Source organism: Gossypium arboreum, chromosome 12 (genome assembly GCF_025698485.1).
Source record: "Gossypium arboreum isolate Shixiya-1 chromosome 12, ASM2569848v2, whole genome shotgun sequence".
Taxonomy (NCBI): domain Eukaryota; kingdom Viridiplantae; phylum Streptophyta; class Magnoliopsida; order Malvales; family Malvaceae; genus Gossypium; species Gossypium arboreum.
The window spans coordinates 88,358,396-88,380,207 of NC_069081.1; the positions used below are offsets into that span (position 1 = coordinate 88,358,396).

The 21,812-nt window shown below is 35.7% G+C and overlaps 2 protein-coding genes across 2 annotated transcripts; one reads left to right on the top strand and one right to left on the bottom strand.

Annotated features, from left to right (window-relative positions):
• Positions 1 to 14,122: 14,122 nt before the first annotated feature.
• On the top strand, positions 14,123 to 14,731 carry LOC128285441 (uncharacterized). The gene has a single exon (XM_053022936.1). The coding sequence runs from the start codon at positions 14,123 to 14,125 to the stop codon at positions 14,729 to 14,731; it is 609 nt and encodes a 202-aa protein (XP_052878896.1).
• A 3,222-nt stretch (positions 14,732 to 17,953) lies between these two features.
• On the bottom strand, positions 17,954 to 19,989 carry LOC108458631 (LOB domain-containing protein 19-like). The gene is made up of 2 exons (XM_017758038.2): positions 19,656 to 19,989; positions 17,954 to 18,286 (listed from the first exon to the last, which is right to left on the bottom strand). The coding sequence occupies exons 1-2, from the start codon at positions 19,941 to 19,943 to the stop codon at positions 17,954 to 17,956; spliced, it is 621 nt and encodes a 206-aa protein (XP_017613527.1). The 5' UTR covers positions 19,944 to 19,989.
• Positions 19,990 to 21,812: the final 1,823 nt, after the last annotated feature.

Sequence of the window (21,812 nt, forward strand, 5' to 3'; positions counted from 1 at the left end):
ATATGTGAAACCTTAGCATCCAAAGAAGACTTTGCCCATTGAGTCTCTCGAGTTTGTAATTCGGTGTCAAACCCTTGGGTCATTACGTGCTTGTTAACAAAGTGTGCAAGAAAAGTCCCCTAGTGTTCCGAGGTTCTTGTTTTCCGCGGACTTAATGCTTTTGCCATTCGATGAGTTCGATGTTATTCTTGGTTTGGATTGGTTGACCATGCACGATGCGGTTGTAAATTGCAAGAGCAAAACTATCGATTTGAGGTGCGAATAATGAAATAATTCGGGTTGAGTCCACGGACTTAAAGGGTTGCCACCGTAATATCGCCGATGTTGGCCCGAAATATGTAAGAAAAGGGTGCGAAGCGTACCTTGCGTCACGTACTCGATGACAAGGAATCGAGAAGAAACCCGAATCTGTGCCGTGGTTTGTGAATACCGGATGTTTTCCAAAGAATTGCCGGTTTACCACTGTTCGGAAATAGAATTTGGCATCGAATTGGTACCGGTACCACTCCAATTCGATAGCTCCGTGTCGTATGGCACCAACGGAATTGAAGGAGTTGAAAGCTCGATTGCAAGAATTGGTGGATAGAGGTTTTGCTCGCCCGAGTTTTTCGCCTTGGGGTGCGCCTTGTTGTTCGTGAAGAAGAAGGATGGAACCATGCGATCGTGCATCGACTATCGTCGACTTAACAAAGCGACTATAAAGAACAAATATCCGCTGCCACGTATTGATGACTTGTTCGATCAAGCGAAGGAGCTTCGTGTTCTCGAAAATAGATTTGAGATCGGGCTACTATCAATTGCGAATCAGAGATTCGGACGTGCCCAAGACCGCCTACGGGACGAGATATGGTCACTATGAGTTCTGGTGATGCCGTTTGGGCTCACTAATGCCCTCGGTATTTATGGATTTAATGAATCGAATCTTTAGACCATATTTGGATCGATTCGTAGTCGTGTTCATTGATGACATCTTGGTCTATTCAAGAAATGAGACCGAACATCTTTGAACACCGCGGTTAGTCTTTGCAAATTTTACGGGACAAGCAATTATATGCTAAGTTCAGCAAGTGTGAGTTACGGTTAAGAGAGGTTAGCTTCTTGGGTCATGTGGTATCTGCAGACGGTATTCGAGTCGACCGAATAAAATTTCAGCCATACTAAATTGGAAGCCTCAGAAATATTACGAGGTTCAAGCTTTTTGGGGCTTGCTTAGGTTATTACCGACGATTTGTAAAGGCTTCTCAACGATAGCCACGCCGATGACGGCTTACTCCAAAAGGATGTTAAGTTGAATGGACGGAGAAATGCCAAAAAGCTTCGATCAACTGAAAACTTATTTGACTGAAGCCCCAATTCTAGTGCAACTCGAGTCCGCAAGGAGTTTGTCATCTATAGCGACGCCTCTCTACTTGGGTTAGGTTGCGTATTAATGCAAGAAGATCAAGTTGTGGCCTATCGTCGAGGCAATTAAAGCCACATGAGAAAAATTATCCGACTCATGATCTCGAATTGGCGCCATCGTATTCGCCTTAAAGATTTGGCGACATTACTTATTTGGTGAAAGGTGCCATGTATACTCGGATCACAAAAGTCTCAAGTATTTGATGACCCAACGAGACTTAAATCTGCGACAAAGACGTTGGCTCGAGTTGTTAAAGGATTATGAGTGATCATTGACTATCACCCGGGAAAGGCGAATGTGGTTGCGGATGCCTTGAGTCGTAAATCGTTATTCACTTTACGAGCGATGAATGTGCACTTGTCTATCCGATCCGACAAAGGTGTGTTAGTGGCTGAAATGAAAGCCAAACCATTATTGACACACCAAATTCGAGAAGCTCGGAAAGTCGATGACGAGTTGGTTGCAAAAGCGGGCTGCGTGTGTTCGAACAAGGACTCGGAGTTTCAAATCGACGATGACGATTGTTTGAGGTTCAAAAGTCGTCTGTGTCCCAAAGAATTGAACTCATTTCGATAATTCGAATGAAGCCCATTGTAGCCGAATGGCAATCCACCCGGGAGTCTGAAGATGTACAATGATTTGAAACGTCGATTTTGGTGGCATGGTATGAAGCGAGACATCTCCGACTTTGTTTGAGATGTTTAATATGTCAACAAGTGAAAGCGGACGTCGGTGCCTTGAGATTACTTCACCAATCACGATACCCGAGTGGAAATGGGATCGAGTCGCAATGGACTTTGTATCCGGACCGCCATTGTCGACAAGTAAGAAGGATGCGGTTTGGGTCGTGGTAGATCGATTGACTAAGTCGGCCCACTTTGTCCCCGTACATACGTATTTTCAATGGACAAATTAAGCGGAATTATACGTTTCTCGATTGTGAAATTACACGGGTGCCTATTTCCATCGTGTTTGATAGAGACCGAGATTTACCTCGCGATTTTGGAAAAAGTTGCAAGAAGCTTTGGGTACCAAGTTGCATTTCAGACCGCCTTTCACCCCAAACCGATGGTCAATTCGAGCGGATAATTCAGATACTCGAGGATATGTTAAGATGTTGCGTCCTCGAGTTTAGTGGTTCATGGGAACGGTATTTGCCGTTGATTGAATTCGCTTACAACAATAGCTTTCAATCGAGTATTAAGATGGCACCCTACGAGGCTTTGTACGGGCGTAAATGCCGTACACCATTGTTTTGGACTGAGCTTGGTGAAAGCAAGATTTTCGGGGTGGATTTGATTAGGGATGCTAAACAGAAAGTGAAAGTAATCCGTGAAAGTTTGAAGATAGCCTTCGATCGTCAGAAGTCGACGCGGATATGAAGCGTAAGGATATCGAGTATCGTGGGTGATAAAGTGTTTCTCAAGGTATCGCTTGGAAAAAGATACTCGAGTTCGTAGTAAGGGCAAGTTGAGCCCGAGGTTCATTGGGCCATATGAGATATCGAGCGAGTCGGTCCGGTGGCATATCGTTTGATTTTGCCCCCGAACTCAAAAGGTTCACGATGTCTTCCACGCTTCGATGCTTGACGTTATAGATCCGATCCATCGCACGTGATTAGTCCATCGTGAATTGAAATTCAAGCTAATATGAGTTATGAAGAAGAACCGATTCGTATCCTATCACGAGAAGTGAAAGAGTTATAAACAAGCGGGTTCCGCTAGTGAAAGTGTTATGGCTCAAGCACGGGATAGAAGAAGCTACTTGGGAGACCGAGAACTCTATGAGAGAGCGATATCCGAACCTATTTATGGGTAAGATTTTCGGGACGAAAATTCCTTAAGAGGGGGAGTTGTGACACCCAAAATAGACCCTAGCCGGAATGTGGTTTCGGGACCACAAAACCGAGGCATAGCAATAATTTAAAATTTATTTTGATGCCTATAATATGTGAGTATTCATGTATGACATTTTTGATGATTGATTTAGTGTTATAAAGGTGAATTGTTAGAATTAAGTGACCCAAATTCTTATTTAAATAAAATACGATGGAAAATAAAATAAAAGTAAAATCCATATAGAACTAGACTTCTTTTATTTTATTTTAGAATAAGGTTTTAAACCTTATTAAACTCCATCTATTTTATATTGATTAGGATAAGGTGTTTCAATCCTACTAGAATATGGCTTTGCAAGCCTATAAATAGACATAGTCTATTCCTCTTGTATTAGAGTAAAAATTTTTCGACATAGTGAATTTTCTTCTCCTCTGCTAGTGGTTTTTTCCGAAAGGGTTTCACGTAAAATTTATGTGTTCTTTATTTTTATTTATTTTATTCTATTTTATTTTTTCACAAATTGGTATCGAGCTTAGGGTTATTCATCTCGATCACGGTAATGGCGTCTTTGAAGTATGAAATTCATTGTTGGATCGCAACACCGATTTGCGTTGTGGCAAATTAAGATGCAAGCGTTCTTGCACGATGGATCTAAAGGATGCCCTGCTAGGATAGATAAGATGCCTTCGACATTAACAGATGAAGAGAAGAAGCGTAAGGATCGAAAGGCATTAACACAATTACATCTACATTTGTCCAACGAAATTTTGCGGGATGTGATGAAAGAGAAAACTGCCATTGCATTATGGAAGAGGCTAGAACAAATATGTATGTCGAAAACTCTAACAAGCAAGTTGCATATGAAGCGGCGTCTTTATGCTCATCGTTTGGAGGAAGGTGCGTCAGTACACGAACACTTAATGTGTTTAAAGAAATTCTCTCAAACTTGGAGGCCATGGAGGTTCAAGATGATAAGGAAGATCTAGGGTTGATTCTACTTTGTTCGTTGCCCCGTCTTATTCAACCTTTAGAGACACGATTTTATATAGCCATGAGTCTCTCACAGTTGATGAGGTTTATGATTCTTTAACCTCGTATGATAAGATGAAGCATCTTGTGGTTAAACCCAACTCTCGGGAGAGGGTCTCATTGTTCGTGGGAGACAAGATCGGAATGTTGATGATGATCGTGGTAGAACACGAGAACGGAATCCTCGTGGTAAATCTAAGGGTAGATCGAAATCTTCAAACAGAGGTAAAACTTGCAACTTCGCAAGAAGAAAGGGCACATTAAATCGAGTGCTATAAGCTACAAAATAAGATTAAAAGGGAGGCTGCGAATCAAAAGGGAAAACAGCCGAAAAATTTGGTGAAGGCGATGTTGTAGAAGACTACAGCGATGGTGAACTTCTAGTTGCTTCATCAATGATTCTAAAGTGGCGAGGAGTGGATACTTGATTCAGTGCACCTTCCACATGAGTCCCAATCGGGATTGGTTTACAACTTATGAAACAATGATTCAAGGTGTTGTTTTGATGGGAAATAATGCTTCATGTAAAATCGCAGTGTTGGAACAATTAAAGTTAAGATGTTTGATGGAGTTGTCGAACACTTAGTGACGTGCGGCATGTTCCGAATTGAAAAGAAATTTAATTTCGTTGAGTACTCTTGATTCAAAAGGGTGCAGATACACACTGAAAGTGGGGTTTTAAAGATTTCAAAGGGTCCTTGTTGTGATGAAAGGGCAAAGAAAGATTGCCAAGTTATATGTTTCTGAGGTTCTATCATTCTCGGTGATGCAATTGCGCTTCCTCTTCCTTGTCGATGATGATATTACTAAACTTTGGCATATGCGCCTAGGGCATATGAGTGAGAATGGCATGGCGAATTAAGCAAAGAGGACTTCTTAATGGGCAAGGAATTTGCAAACCGAATTTCGTGAGCACCTTGTGTTTTGGGAAGCAAAGAGAGTTCGATTCACTAGAGGAATCCATAACACGAAGGAAACGTTGGAGTATATCCATTCGATCGTGGGGGCCGTCCAGAGTGCCTTCGAGAGGTGGAGCTAATTATATGCTAACCTTTATTGATGATTTTTCCGAAAAGTTTGGGCGTTCTTCCCGAGGCGAAAAGCGATGTGTTTTCCACATTTAAGTCTTGGAAAATTATGATTGAAAAGCAGATGGGAAAACAGATAAAATACCTCCGCATGCACAATGGCTTAGAGTTACATTCGATGAGTTTAATAGATTGTGCAAGTCGGAAGGATCATGAGACACTTGACAGTCATCATACTCCACAAAAAAACGGTGTTGCGAGAACGAATGAACAGAACGATCATGGAGAAAGTTCGATGTATGTTGTCAAATGCCAACTTACCAAGTCATTTTGGGCGAAGCGACCTCTCGCATGTTTTTGATCAACCGATCTCCATCCGTTGCCATTGAGAAAAAGACTCCACAAGAGGTATGGTCCGGTAATCCCGCTAATTATTCGATTTAAAGATTTTTGGGTGTCTGCGTATGCTCATGTTGATAATGAAAAATTGGAACCGAGATCCATTAAATGCGTTTTCTTGGTTATAAAGTGGTGTAAAAGGCTATAAGTTATGGTGTCCTGAAAATAGAAAAGTTGTGATTAGCGAGAGATGTTGTTTTGATGAAACCGCTATGCTACCTAACTTATCTCTTAAAGACTCTTCCAATAAAGAAAACCAAAAGCGGTGGAGCATCGATTAATACGAATCAACTCCTCAAGCCAAGATAAAAATTGAGAATAGAGTTGCTTCTTCACCGCAATACTCTATCGCCAAAAACAGGACAAGAAGAGAAATTAAACCTCCAAAGAAGTATGCCGAGGTTGATCTAGTTGCTTATGCTTTAAATGTGGTGAAGATATAGATGCGAATCAAGAGCCATTTAATTATTACGAGGCGATTAGCTGTGAAGACTCGAGAAAAGTGGATGTTTGCTATGCAAGAGGAGATGGAATCACTTCACAAAAAGCGAACATGGGATCTTGTAAAACTTCCTAAAGGTAAAAAGGCATTCGTTGTAAATGGGTGTTTAAAAAGAAAGAAGGGACTCGGGAGTTGAAGAACCCGGATATAAAGCAAGGCTTGTTGCAAAGGGTTACATCAAATTCCGAGTGGACTTCACAGATGTGTTCTCTCCAGGTTGTTAAGCATAGTTCGATTCGAGCTTTGCTTGGTATTGTGGCCATGCATGATTTGGAGCTTGAGCGGTTAGATGTAAAACGCATTTTGCATGGAGAACTTGAGGAAGATATTTACATGCAACAACCGAGAGGGTTTTATAGTCTCGAAAAAGAGGACTATGTTTGCTTCTTTGAAAAGTCCCTTTACGGTTTGAAACAATCACCAAGACAAGGGTACAAGAGGTTTGATTCTTTTATGACTTCTCATGATTTCAAAAGAAGTAGTTTTGACAGTTGTGTCTACTTTAAGAAAAACAGTTGATGGTTCTTTTGTGTATCTACTTCTTTATGTTGATGACATGTTGATAGCAAAGAAAAGATAAAGAGAGATAAGAAAGGTTAAAGCCCAACTAAGTGAAGAATTTGAGATGAAAGATTTAGGACCAGCAAAGAAGATACTTGGTATGGAGATTCTCGAGATAGAAAAGCAAGTAAATTGTACCTAAGTCGGAAGGGTACATTGAGAAAGTTCTTTGCGTTTCAATATGCAGAGTGCTAAGCTCGTTAGTACTCCTTTAGCGACCATTTCAGACTTTCATCGGCCTTATCTCCTCAATCGATAATGAGATTGAGTACATGTCACATGTTCCATACTCTAGTGCGAGAGGATCTCTCATGTATGCTATGGTTTGTTCACGCCCGATTTATCATATGCGGTCGGTCAGCTTAGCGATACATGGCGAATCCTCGGTAAAGAACATTGGAAAGCGATTCGATGGATTTTAAGATACTTACGAGGCACTACTAATGTTTGCTTACGTTTGGAAGAACTAAAGATGGAGTTATAGGGTATGTTGATGCTGATTTTGCTGGAGACCTTGATAGAAGAAGATCTCTCACGAGTTACGTCTTTACAATCGGAGGTTGTGCAATTAGTTGGAAAGCCACTTTGCAAACTACACGCTTTGTCTACCAACGAAGTCGAGTACATGGCGATTCTCGAGGCTTGTAAAGAAGCTATTTGGTTGAAGGACTATTTAGTGAACTCAATGAAGACCTTCAAATCAGCAAGATTTTGTGACGGTCAGTGCCATCTTTCTTACAAAAGATCAAATGTTTCATGAGAGAACAAAACACATTGATATTCGGTATCATTTTGTTCGTGATATTATTGCTCGTGGTGATATTGTTGTGAGCAAAATTAGCACTCATGAAAATCCTGCAGATATGATGACTAAGTCACTTCCTATAACCAAGTTTGAGCATTGCTTAGACTTGGTTGGTGTTCATTGTTGAAGTTAAACCCTTAAGGGTTTTTGGAAGAGGTGAAGAACTTGTTTATTGAAAGTTCGCGATGAAGAACTTGTTCATTGAGAATTTGTGTCAAGGTGGAGATTGTTAGAATTAAGTGACCCAAATTCTTATTTAAATAAAATACGATGGAAAATAAAATAAAAGTAAAATCCATATAGAACTAGACTTCTTTTATTTTATTTTAGAATAAGGTTTTAAACCTTATTAAACTCCATCTATTTTATATTGATTAGGATAAGGTGTTTCAATCCTACTAGAATATGGCTTTGCAAGCCTATAAATAGACATAGTCTATTCCTCTTGTATTAGAGTAAAAATTTTTCGACATAGTGAATTTTCTTCTCCTCTGCCCGTGGTTTTTTTTCCCGAAAGGGTTTCCACGTAAAATTTATGTGTTCTTTATTTTTATTTATTTTATTCTATTTTATTTTTCACAGGTGAATTTCACTAGAAAGGACTTGTGTGAGAAAATTTAGAATTTGAGATAGGCAAATGTGGAAGTGGCCTATTGATGCACACTAGGAAATGTTGTCCTTGCATGTCAAATTCCCCAAATTTGACTATAGTGGCCGCCATGGTGATGAATATGGGCAAAAGAAAACATGTCTTAAACATGTTTTGCTAGTGGTGCATGTTTGAAATAATAAAATAAGAGTATGAAAAAAAAAAAGAAAAATGTTCATCCTTCTCCATAGGCTTGGCGAATGTACTAAGGAAAGAAAAGAAAAATTTGTTCATCCTTTCTCATCTTCTTGGCGAAATTACTAAGGGAAAAGGGGAGGATTTTTGCTTCATGCTTGGGTTGGAAGAGACCTAGAAGGAGATTTGGCTAAGTTTACATCAAGATTAAGGTATGTATGAGGTTGTGTTAGGGGTTTCATGCATGACTTGGTTGCTAACTTGATGTGCATGTTAGCCATGGCTCAAATCTTTGTTATGCCATGGAAATGGTATTTGGGCAAAGTTGTTATGGTGATAAAGCCATTGCATGCTAAGTGTGAAGCTTGATGATGATGCATGCAATGATGGATTTTCTACTCATGAGTAAGATTTTGAGTTTTCTCTTTGTTTTATCATGATTGAAGTTGAAAAGGAACATGATTGTCATATTCGGCCATGATGCATTCTTGAGCATGATTCATGCTTCTTGCATGTTAGTTAAAATTTGTGTTTTGGATGGCTATGGACACCTTGAAAATTCGCCATGCTCATATATGCATATATATGATTGCACATTATGTTTTGGTTATGAACTAAGTGATGAATATATTGGTTTAAAGAAGAAGATGTGGAAGAATGCTTGTGAAATTGCAAGCACAATTGACCTAGCACACATGTAGGTGCTTGATGCTATATTATAAGTTTTGGGCCACAATGTGCAAAGCATTAATTAGTAAATTGCATGCTGTTTTGTGAGGTATTAAGTGCAAAATTGACCTCAACATGTACATGAATATTCGGCCTTGGGTAACCTATTGAAGGCCTTAGCATTTCCTTGATGCTCAAATAAATTGTATTGAATTGCTTGATGTAGTATAAAATGTGCATGACCATTGTGTATTCAAGTTAAAGAGTGGCCATATGACCATTTAAAATCCTTGTCATATTCGCCATAAGCAAGCACAATGAGGTTTTAATAAATTGAATTTGTTTGAATTAGCTCAAGAGCTAAGAGGGCCACAATTGGACAAAGGGAAGGAAAAGGTGATCGAATAGCCTAAAAAGCCGTTCGACAACATCCGAGGTAAGTCCTCAAGAAGTGACCTTACTTGAATTATGTGAGATGAAATATGGTTGTGTATGATTATTGATTATGTGTGTATGAGTATTTGAATTCTACCCGGGCTAAGTCCCGAAGGCGAATATGCTAATGATTATAATTGTGTTTGAGCCTTAGTAGCGAAAATGAAATATGTATGTCCAATGATTATTGATGTATGTGTGCATGAGAAATTGAATGATATCCGGGCTAAGCCCGAAGACAATTATGCTGGAAATTATATCCGGGTTAAGACCCGAAGGCAATTGTGCTAGTGGCTATGTCCGGGCTAAGGCCCGAAGGCATTCGTGCGAGTTATTCTATCCGGGCTAAGACCCGAAGGCATTTGTGCACGTGATTACATCCGGTTATATTCCGAAGAATCTTGGGCTGGAGGTGAGTGTTGGTTGCTGAAATGAATTCAATTAGTACACTCGGTAAGCCCAAAGGATAAGGTACGTTATATGTGCATTGGAAAGTCGACGTGCTTGAGCAACATTCGCTCAATCGACTAATGAATTTCAGTTATTGAATTGATTGATGCTTTGCGAACTTATGTAATGATGAAGTGTGAAGTAAGAATGTGTATTAATGAAATGATGCATTTGGCTATGTGAATGTATTGCTGTAATTAGAGTTAATTATATTCCTTGAGACTTACTAAGCATAAAAATGCTTACCCCGTTGCTTTGGCTCTTAGTTTTCTAGATTTCGCTCGAAGCAATCGGATTTGGGATCGTTGAAGTCGAAGTCATCCACACTATCAAGCCTCCATTTTGGTATAAATTTTTTTGATTGAACTTGAGATGGCATGTATAGGACTACCTCTTGTTTGTTAAATACGTTGTAATGTAAGTATGTATGGCCATGCGAAAATGGCTCGAAAAGGGGAACATGAACTTAGACTAATTGTGGGTTGTATGTATATATTTGGTGTCATGATGTGGCTATGGTTTGGAAATGGGAATGTTGGTCATATGATCAGCCATTGGCATGGTTAAAATGATCATATATGAACCTATGTATGGCAAGATTAGTTGAATCATGGAGACTACCAAATAGGTAAGTCCTACCTTAAAAACAGATGCTGCCAGCTGCAGTGGCGTGAATGTGAAAAATCACCAAAATTCATAGGAATGGAATTAAATAGTGAATAAGCTATGTAAATGAACCTTGATGAGTCTATTTTCATATGGAAGAAACGAAATGGTCATAAGAGTTACAGGTTAAGAGTTATTAAAGCTATTGTGAGACAGGGCCAGAATGGTTTCTGGGTTCCCTGTCGCAACTTTAAAATTCACCATAAATTATCCAAAAGAATTAGGAGACATACCTTATATGTACGGATTCCATTTTGAGTCTAGTTTCATTAGAAACAAACGACACCAGTATTAAATCCCTATACAGAGAGATATTCAAGTTATACCGCGCGAAGGTCAGAGCAGTCGATCCCTGTAACATGGGTAACTTTAACTAATAAACTGTACCAATTGGCCTGACCAAAAATCCTAGAAATAAATCCATGGATGGATATATGAGTCTAAATTCAGGGAAAATTTACGAAACCAGTTTCCGAGTTTTGAAACTCGAGATATGATTTTTAAGGCGACAGTGACGCAGTTTTCCAGCCTGACTGGAAATGTCAAATTGGTGGGCAAAAACATGTGAACTTGGCTTGTTAACCCCTCGGGTCCGACACCGGCGATGGTCTCGGGTTTGGGGTGTTACAGAAGAAAATGAACCTTACAATTATATAAATTCTTTGTTTGTTTGTTATGAAATGTGAGAAAAAAAAGTGAGCTTAGTTCAACATTCAATATTCTGTTCTTATGATTTGTTTCTTGCAGGTTGGAGGCTCTGAGGTGCCTACTTCATTTGTTAGTGTAGAAGCAGGCAAGGTATGTATTTGAAATAGTGAAACTTGTTTAAAATCGTGTAACTGCGAGGAAAAATGTAAAATCTTACCTACAAGTTTGATGTCTGTGTTATCAACCAACCATTGTGCCCCATCTTTCTTAAATCCTGTGAAGTCTAAAGTAAACTTTGTTTTATGCATCAGCCTCTTGAAAATGAAAACATATCAATAATTTTAAGCCATTTCTGTAGAACAAAACAAAAGTCAATCTATCAAGTAGTATCACCATTATTAAAGACATCAGATATTGTCATGCTTCAAAAATACTCTTGAGGAGCCCACTCAACTATATTCGCTTCATGCATATGTAAATCCAGGCAAAAGAAAGTCATTACTCCGAAACAAAAGTCATTTCACATGCATAGTTCATGCTTTTCTAAGCTGATCATGCTAACTTTCATAAGCCGAAACACTAGTAAAAGTCATTACTCCAGCACTTTCAATTCACATTCACAATCAGTAATCCAAATATACCACATCTAGAACAATTTATCAATTTAAATTATATTCAACAAGTACTACTAAAATTTTAAATCTGAAACTAAGAAGGAAAAAATATTTTTATTACAGAGAGATAAAAAAAAACCAAACGAAAAAAGAGAAGAGAGTGGAAGGTCAAACTTTATCAATGGCATGGATTCTTAAAAAATTATTTGATAACAAAGTAGCTTCTTTTTATTAGGAAATCCGGGTATTCTTTCTCAAGTTTGCTGAGAGAGAAAGAAATGGCAGTAAGTTTTTGTTTCTTTTAACTTTATTATGTTTTGGTTTAGTTTACAGTACTTTTATATTTGTTTCCCGAGAAAATTTCAAATAAACTGAGAATTATGGAATTCATTTTATCAAAAACTCTTGTTCTTATTATTTATATCTAAATTTCTATCATAAAAACTCAAATTCCATAGCTTTCTAAACCATAGCCGATTATCAATTAGTCACTATAACAAAAATTATCAAGTGGGTTTTGAAGAGAATTAAGAAAGGAGTTCAAAATTACTAAAATGTAACAAAATTAACTAGAAATTCACCTTGAATTTTGATCTCAAATTGCCGAAATTTCAAAGCTTTTCTTCTCCAACATTCGGCTCCCCAAAAGATGAACATGCAAGCACTAACATTTTTGTGTTCTGTTTTATCAATATTTGAGTTATTACTAATTTACTATATTAGCCTTTCTAATTGATTTTAAATCGGCACATATAGCATGGACATATACGGCACTCATCAAATTAAAAGGGTTATTTACCAATTAAGTACTTAAAATCAATCTTCACTAATAATTTCATCTTAACAATCTCCAAATTACCGTCAATGCTTTTGTCTAAGGTTAATTTACAACATAAGCATTCAAACTTATAAAACCAATCCAATTCGGCACTAAAATGAATGCATGCATGGCTTTCTAATTTTTATGTTTTATAATACTTACAATAATAATTATCTTACCAAAATAACCTTAAATAACATATAAAAAAAATCATGCATAATGCCATTTAAATTATTATTCTACCGTCCATTACAACTAAATGGTTTAATAACCATGCAAACACTTTAATTAATAAAACCACATACAATTCAATCCTATTAAAACTGCCTTCAATATTTTCGTAATTTGCAATCATATCCTTTTTAATTAATTAAGCACACAAACCTTAAAATTTAAACACGAGTTACCTGTCAGTGTTAAGTGTTTTAAAAAGCACACGATGTACTCCTCTAGTAATTTCTTAGAATTATTGAGTTCTGACCTCTAAGGGCATTGCAGGTTCTGTCACTATATGATATCTGAAGATGAAATGAAATGTTATGATTTTATTAAAAAATATGAAAATTTAAATCTAATAATATTTGCAATTAATTTTTATCAAATTAACCCTAAAACTTGAATTACATACTAAAAAGTTGGTACTGCTACATTAAAAAAAAGTCAAACTTAGGTACCAAATGATATATTAAGTCTAAAATTTATTTCCAAAACAAGTTATGTAGTACAATTAGTCTTTGTTTAATTTTATGAAGCATATGATAATCAATTATCCTTTCTATATCCTCATAATTGTTTACCATGGATCTTTGAGAATTTTTCTTTACTGTTCATCTTATGGCTTTCATCTTTTTGTGATGTGTTATTCTTAATTTTTTTATGAAACTATATTATTATATCTAATTATATATTTATGGTTTTATGTCGGTTGACATTTAAAATCAAAATAATAATATGTGGTAAAGACACGAAAATTTGTGGAGGGAGATAGTATACCTTAGCAACAAAAGCTGTTTGGGATGATGAGCTGACGTTGATATTTTGTGAGCTTTGCGTGAATGAAGTCAATGCTGGTAATAGACCAACAACTCATCTAAACTCAAAAGGATGGGAAAATGTCGTTCCTCTTTTTCAAGCAAAAACACAAAAAAATTATGGAAAACCTCAATTGAAAAACAAGTGGGATACATTAAAAAAGGAATGGAGGTTATGGAGGGAGTTGCTTAAGGAATCTACAGGTATTGGATGGTGTCCATCTAAAAAGACGGTCGATGCTACCGAAGAATGGTGGGCTGAAAAAATATAGGTTAGTGTTAACTTTATCATTATTTTAATGCATAAAGTTTAGTGAAATTAATAATTTACAAATATAAATATTTGAGTATAACATTTAAACTTTTATGTAGAAAAATCCTGATTTTAAAGGATTTAAGAAGAAAGGAATTGAACCACGATTGAATTATTTAATGTGGGAAATGTTTGGTGGCATTGTAGCCACTGGAGAGAATGCATGGGCACCTTCGTCTAGTGTTCTTCCAAGTGGGGTTCCTATGGGAGATGATACACCTAATGAGGGATTTGGTGATTCAGATGAAAATAGTAATGAGAATGAAAGTATCCTTCCTAATGAGGTACCATCAAACCCTCCTCGTGGAACTCCTAATCGAAGAAAGGAAGCACTTGGGGTTGTACACGGTAAAGGAAAAAAATCAAGTTCAAGTAGAAAATCATCAAGAGATTCATTGGCTACTCATATTGAGAAATTGTGTGAGAGTATGGCTAGTCCAAGGAAGTCAGTGAATGAAATTGTTTTTCCTCACTCTGAATATACTATTTCAAATGCAATGGATGCTTTGCGTGATTTGGGAGATGAAATTCCAAAAAAAGATGAATTGTACTATTTTAACATCAAAATGTTCCAAATACCGGTGAAACGAGAAGTGTTTTTGAACTTAGATCCAGATGTTAGGGTTTGGTGGCTTCGACGTGAGTATGCTGAACAAAATCCAATTGCATCATTTTTATCCTTGGTAGCAACATCCTCCTTTCCCTTCCAACCATACCATCCATCACCTCCATCATAAGCTCCTTAGAATTATTATTGTAATATAACTATGCTACTTTTTTATATGTAAAACTAATGTATGGTCTACTTTTTCATATGAAAAACTAATGTATGATCTACTTTTTTATATGTGAACCTAATGTATGATCTACTTTTTATATGCAAAACTAATGTATGATCTACTTTTTATAGGTAAACCTAATGTATGATATTTTTTATGTTTGGTATTTTTAGCTATGCTTTTATTCAATTTTTATGTTGTATAGAATGTCACAAGTTATTAATTTATTTTCATTTGATTACTTTTTCAGGTTATGGATGAATTTAACAATATGTATAATAGTTTTATATGAATTATGATACCCTGAATTAAGTGAAGAAGCTCAACGAAGAATAGCCATAATTGTTACACAAGTTAAGCACAACAATTATCATGAAGAGGAAGAACAAGTGTTAAGCAGTGTATTGCTACACCATGAAACTTATTTCACTAAGCAACCGTGTATGGATTCAAATTATACAGGTCAAATGTGGGTGGACGAAGTATTAAATGGGCATGATGATCGTTGCATGAATAGTTTCAGGATGCCAAAAAATATATTTCACAGCTTGTTGCATGATTTGCAAACCAATTATGGCTTAAAGCATGGGAATGTATCTGCGATGGAGAAGTTAGCATTATCATTGTATATTCTTGAAAATAAAGAATCAAATTCAAATGCAGCAGAGCGATTTCAACGATCTGAGGAAACTGTTAGTCGAATTTTTACTGATATGTTACATATATTTGCTCAAATGGGAATAGACACGATTAAACCCACTGAAGGTCAATTCGAGGAAGTACCGAATCATATTCGACATGATACAAGATATTGGCCTCACTTTAAGGTAAAATTTACACAATCTTTATATTTTTAAAATATAAATTATTTCTAACTTTTATCTCATTACTTGTATTTATTTTAAAGGATTGTATAGGGGCCATGGATGGAACACACATAAAAGCATGCATTTCACCTTCTTGTCAAATATCTTATATCGGACGGAAAGGTGAACCAACTCAAAATATTATAGCAGTTTGTGACTTCAACATGTGCTTTATTTTTGCATTTCCTGGTTGGGAAGGAACAACACATGACAGTAGAATTTTTTTGCAAGCACTTAGAAAACAAGAGTTAAAGTTTCCACACCCTCCACCAGGTTGAACTTTAATCTTTTTAATTAATCTTTATATAAAAAACAATATTAAAATTTTAATTTTTTTTTAAACTTGATATTATGTTTTACTTTTTTGTAGGAAAACATTATCTTGTGGATTCAGGATATCCACAAATGGCAGGTTTTCTAGGTCCATATAGGGGGGAACGATATCATTTACCTGACTTTCATCGAGGTGATCATCGAGCATCTGGAAAAAAAGAAATTTTTAATCATTCCCATTCGTCGTTACGCTCTGTGATTGAACGAACATTTGGAGTGTGGAAAAAAATGGCCAATATTAAGAGATATTCCAAGCTATTCATTCGACAAGCAAGTTTTAATAGTTATTGCAACAACGGTTTTGCATAATTATATTCGAAGACATGCTTGGTCAAATGATGAGGATTTTCGACAATTTGAGAATATACCCGACATGCCAATCTCTTGAGCCATTTTGATAGAGGTGAATCGAATTCTTCTAACGATGAAAGTGACCTTGAAATTGCAATGTTAAGGAAACCATTGCAAATAGTTTAATGAATCAATATTTGTAAAAATAATTTTGTATCATAACCTAATTTCTAGTAATAATGAAACTTGTTATGTCTTATGTTACTATATATATATATATATATATTAAAAATCATTCGTTTAGATACTTGAAAATTTGATCCAAGTAAAATGTTACTATTTGCGAAAATAATATTTATCATTGTTATAAAAGAATATTTAACTATAAAAATTAAAATTATTATCATTTTATCTAATAAATAATTTAAATTGATTCCATGATTATAAGTTCATTCCATACCGGACTGAACCGAATAGGGCTATATACATTCTCATTATGAGAAGGGGTCATTCGAGCGTATCTAAATAGATACTATGTTTACATATGGATCCCTCATTAAAATATTTATAATAAAATATTAGAAGATAAATTTTAATATTTTATTAAATGAATTTATAAATTTACATATTTTAATAATTTTATATAAGTAAAATAATTTAAAAACTTCTATTATATATTAATTCTAATCTGATGTCTTTAATAGTCATTTTTTATTTTCACCTCACCGCTACAGCTGCGCTTGAATCCAAACACACACTCCACCGCTGTTTCTAATCTCACCGCTACAGTATCCAATCTCACCGCCACCGCTGTTTTTAACCTCATCGGAGGTAAACACACTGCCCATCCAAACTAAGCCTTTGTATTGTATTTTATTTGTGTGTAATAAAAATTAGTATTTGTGTTATTTTTATTATTACGCTTCCAACACGTGGGATGTTAATGCTTGGTACCACTGCTGATTTATATTCGCTGTTATCGATTGAATTTGAGAATTAGAGGCTTAATGTTTATTGGTGGTTTAAGAGTATGAGGAATTGGCTTTGTGTTTTGTTATTGATTGCATGGGGGAGGAGTGGGGTGGGGTGTTCATTGTCTTTTGCTTCCGGCCTTTCTTTTGAGATTTTCTTTATTGTTGGTTGGTGGGTGACAAGCTTCCTTTTTCGATTGTTGGTTCTGATGGTGGTTCGATTGAATTGGGTTGTTTTAAGTTTTGTGGTGTTCTTCTCGGATCAGTATCCTGAAGGAATTAAGAGTTGCAAGAGGTGTTGTTGCTTCTACTTCATTATGGCCTTTTGATCTTGTTCAGGATTCAGCTTTTGCTTGTGAGTGGGGTGCTCCATCCATCCCCTGCCAGCAACCGTGCATGACACATGGAGAGCTTTCTTTTCTGTGATGGAAGTGATGGGATTAATTGGTTTGTGGCTTGGTTGTTTGGGACTGCAGCCTTTGCTTCGATTTTCAGCTTGTTTTTTGCTTTTGATTATGAGGTGATTAAAAAAGGTTATAATCTTTTTGGTGTCAAGTCCTGTACTTGGGAGTTTTTTCCTGCATTTGAACTTTGCAAAGTTGAGTTGTTTTTAGGTGTCTAAAACCAAACATGTGAACAGTTTCATCACATTCCAGAAATCAATAGTGGTTAACCGTGACAAACCACATCAAAACTTAAACAACAATCGGAAAATTCAATTAGCCAGAAGTGGAAGGCCGGAATCGTACACCGGGGTGACATTGGGAGACGAATTCCCGGGCTAAAGCTTGAAGGTCTTCGTCTTCCGTTACCCGATTGAAAGGATTTGGAGAACCCGCGAGTTCGATTGAAGTCTGTTGCGGTTGTGGCAGATCAAACACGTTCATGGATGTATCAGAAGAACATGCCAAGTCAGATCCTAATTCCGACGCGGAATGAAACGTGGTCGTCGATCGGCATTCAGCCTGCGACTGCGGCAGCACTAGAGAGAGACACTGCAACGTCGAAAGTCGGGCCTGAATGTAGGCTAACTCTGCCTGTAAATTCACTACCTACACATCATAAGATAAGTTTATATCAAATATTAAGTTTACCTTTGAATTATGTGAAAAATATCCATACATATATGTATATATATATAATTATTGTTTATATAGGCTGATTAGATATGGGTGCCTATTTAATTTGAAAAAAAAAAGAATTCAATTTAATTCGGTAATTATCGAGTCGAATATGACCAGTTCAAACTGTCAATTGACTCGAATTTAAACATTATTTTAATACGTTTTATATTCGAAATTATAGTTTTTATGCTCACTAGATAAAAAGAATTTAAATACAAACGAGTTCAATTTTAAAGATGACCAAACCTAACTAAACTTAAGTATGAAAATTAATATCAGACTTAAAAATTTTAAATCTAATGTAAGCTCAAACTTATTCCTGTTCAAGCTTAACTCCATATTATATTCTCTTAGCAAATAAAAAATTACTAAGAGAAAAGGACTAAGTAAGTCAACCAAAACACCTCAGAATATTTCTCGAGTTGCTAAACTTTGCTTGCTGGCTCCGGCAAGCAATCCCTCTCTCTCTCCCTTGGGGAAGGGCAAAATTTTGTGCAATTTCAATTATTTTTAAAAAAGTCCCTAATAAAACTAGCTAATTTCCAATTAAATTTCGGTGTTCAACAAATAAATATATAGGGGTTACAAATGTGAAAGCTTTGACTATGTAAAAGGATTTGCATGAAACAACTAAACGAGGCCTATGCTATGAAACAGCTGGTTACTTAATGCCAAATTTGGGAGTAAGATTTAATCTTCAATTTTATATTATCCCGATTTAGTATTTGAGTTTACTTAAGTTAAGTAACTAATCCGACTTTAATATTCAGTATGATAGTTGATATTAAAGTTGTGTTTTCTTTTTCTTCACTAAGTACTTGTGCTTATTTTACTAGAATACATATAAAAAATCCATTAAAGAGCCATTTAATCTTAATATTGAAACAAAAAAACCCTCGAACTACCAAATTAAACATAGAAATCAAAATTTACCTTAACTGAATTACCCTAGTAAATATGAACAAGAACAAGCTTCTCTATTATGATATTATTGCTCACTGCTGTAATTGAGAAAACTTGTAACCCTGCTGGTGCATGTAAAGAAGAAGGAAAAATGTGTGTTGTTGTTGTTGTTTAATTGCATATTGCATGCAGGCCCCAAAACTCAAAAACAAAAAGGAAATAAACCGTTTTTGAAATAAACCCTAAGGACCAAATGCAAAACAATAAAAAAAAAACCCTCAAAAACTTAACAAAAATAGATTTGTGTTTATCTTCTTGAATAAATTCTTCACCGCCGCCCCCCACAGAAAAAAGAAATTCATAATAATAATAATAAGAGGGATTTAATTTTTACCTGTTGTTGGAGGGTGAATATATGGCCAGCACAGCCATAAACAGGGTCTCTAACCCTAGCTAAAGCCTCGTAACAAAGCGTGAACACGGCGTCCACACGCTTGTGAACCGGCGTTCCCTGCAGCAACTTGGCAGCATTGCTGGCGCCAAACACCTTGTGCACCGCCGCGAAGTGAGCCGTGCCTTGGTCCGAGTCGAAATACGGCGCGAACACGCACCCTTTCACGCATTTTCGCCTGAGGAACTTACAGGCTCCGCATGGCCCGGTTCCATTGTTGGCTGCACTCATCTCTTTAGAGAGAGAAAAGACAATGGAGGGTGGTGATGGGTGTTTTAGAGAGAGAAAAAACAGGGTTTTGTATGTTAACTGGTTTTAAGATTAAAAAAGAAACGATGGTTGAAAGCTATAGTTTTGCTATACACACTGTTGGTGGCCGTGGGTCAGTTCAAGACAAAGACTGGTAGTTTGGTTCCTTTATTATTTTATTTAATATATATGTGTGTGTATCCTTCGTTTGTGATTGAATATATATTCTATTTCCATTTTTAACTTAAAATGAGATTTTTAATGTTTGGTATGGCAGTTAATTAACCAGTTTGATATAGGTCAAATTTGATTTTGGTCCTTGTACTATACTTGAATATAAGATTTAATTTAGTTACTTTCCTAAAAAAGAGATTAAGATATCTAGTAAAAGTACAATGAAGACTCTTATACTAAAAGTCAGATTATATTTTGTGCTTTTATTTAAAAATAGATAAATTAATTTTTGTACATTAGATTAAAGAATAATTTTTATGTAAATATAAGAAAATACATTTTAATTTTTAATACAAAGGTCTTCATATCTCTTTTACGATTTATGAAACTAATTCTTTCCAAATTCATGATTACCCTTCTTAAAAATGTCGTTCTAAATTTTGAACATAAGTTATTTTCTTATGAGTGCAATATACATGTACTTCCATTTGACATGATTTTGCCCATATACTTTCATTTTACCGAGTGAAGGGCAAGTAAGCAAGTACAGACCTTGACCTCTGGTTAAATGATTTATTTTCAAATTTGGTCCCTCTTAAAGATGATAATTTGATTTAAGCCCTTTTAAACTCTTGATTATATGAAAAAAAAATGCCTTTTCACATCTTTCAAATATTAATAGTTCAATTTAAGATCCATTTTTATTCCTTTCTACAAATCAGAAAATGTACTGTTGTTATCTGAAAAATTTAAATTTTAAGATCTTTTAACATAAAATTTTTAAATTCAACCTCTCAAAAGAAAATTCTTAATCTCGACCTCTCTACAAAAGTTCTTGGAATCAATAATTTTAAGAAAATCCAAGTCATTTCAACTAAAATAGGAAACGGTATTAACTATTTTAATAAATTAAGTGATCAAATTATACATATTACCGTCAAACTATAAGGGTTAAATGTCTAATTTAAACATATTAGAAGGACCATAATCATAATTTAACCTATAATATATATACCCAACACATTGTTATTATCATATCATATGAAAATGAACATTTGTATTGCAATGTGTAGTTTCAGTTTATATACATTATAATAAAAAGAGAAGGTTTTGGATTTTTTTTTTTTTTTTTTAAAAAGGGACTTGAAAGCCAAGGCAGTGGCGAAGAAGTGGTTGCGTGAAGCAAACAAACATGCGGAAGCGGGTGAGTCAGTGAGTGGCGGTCTGAGTCAATGTGCGGTGGTTCAACACCCACCCCGCCGCAGTTTGCAGACACGTGTGAGCCCCACGTGGGAAAACAACGAAACAAAAACATCTTCCCTCCTCTATCCAATCATCTTTCCTCTCTTGTCACCTCCATCTTCAGCTTTTTTTTTTTTTTGGTTTCTGGGTTCAGACAAATATCATATCACTGATCATCTGCTGTTTTTTTTTTTTTTAACTCTTGACCTTGCACCCCGCTTGTCTTGTTTTCACCTTTGTTTTTGTCTATTACATGTTTTAAACATTGTTTTATAAAAATTTTGAGACAGCTTGATTTGGATAAGGTGATTATTTTCGGTAATAAAATTATCACGACATATTAATTTATTATATTTTATAAATTTATTTTTAGTTTAAAATTAATTTCTTCAAAATCAATTAAAAAAAAAGTCGTATAGGGTAAGGTGATAGATT

Bases quoted from the DNA above. Each gene is read 5' to 3' on its own strand.
- LOC128285441 (XM_053022936.1), top strand. From the start codon at position 14,123: ATGTTTGGTGGCATTGTAGCCACTGGAGAGAATGCATGGGCACCTTCG.
- LOC108458631 (XM_017758038.2), bottom strand. From the start codon at position 19,943: ATGAGTGCAGCCAACAATGGAACCGGGCCATGCGGAGCCTGTAAGTTC. The intron at 18,287-19,655 runs GTAAAAATTAAA...TATGATGTGTAG, and splicing joins TATTCACCCTCCAACAACAG to GTAGTGAATTTACAGGCAGA.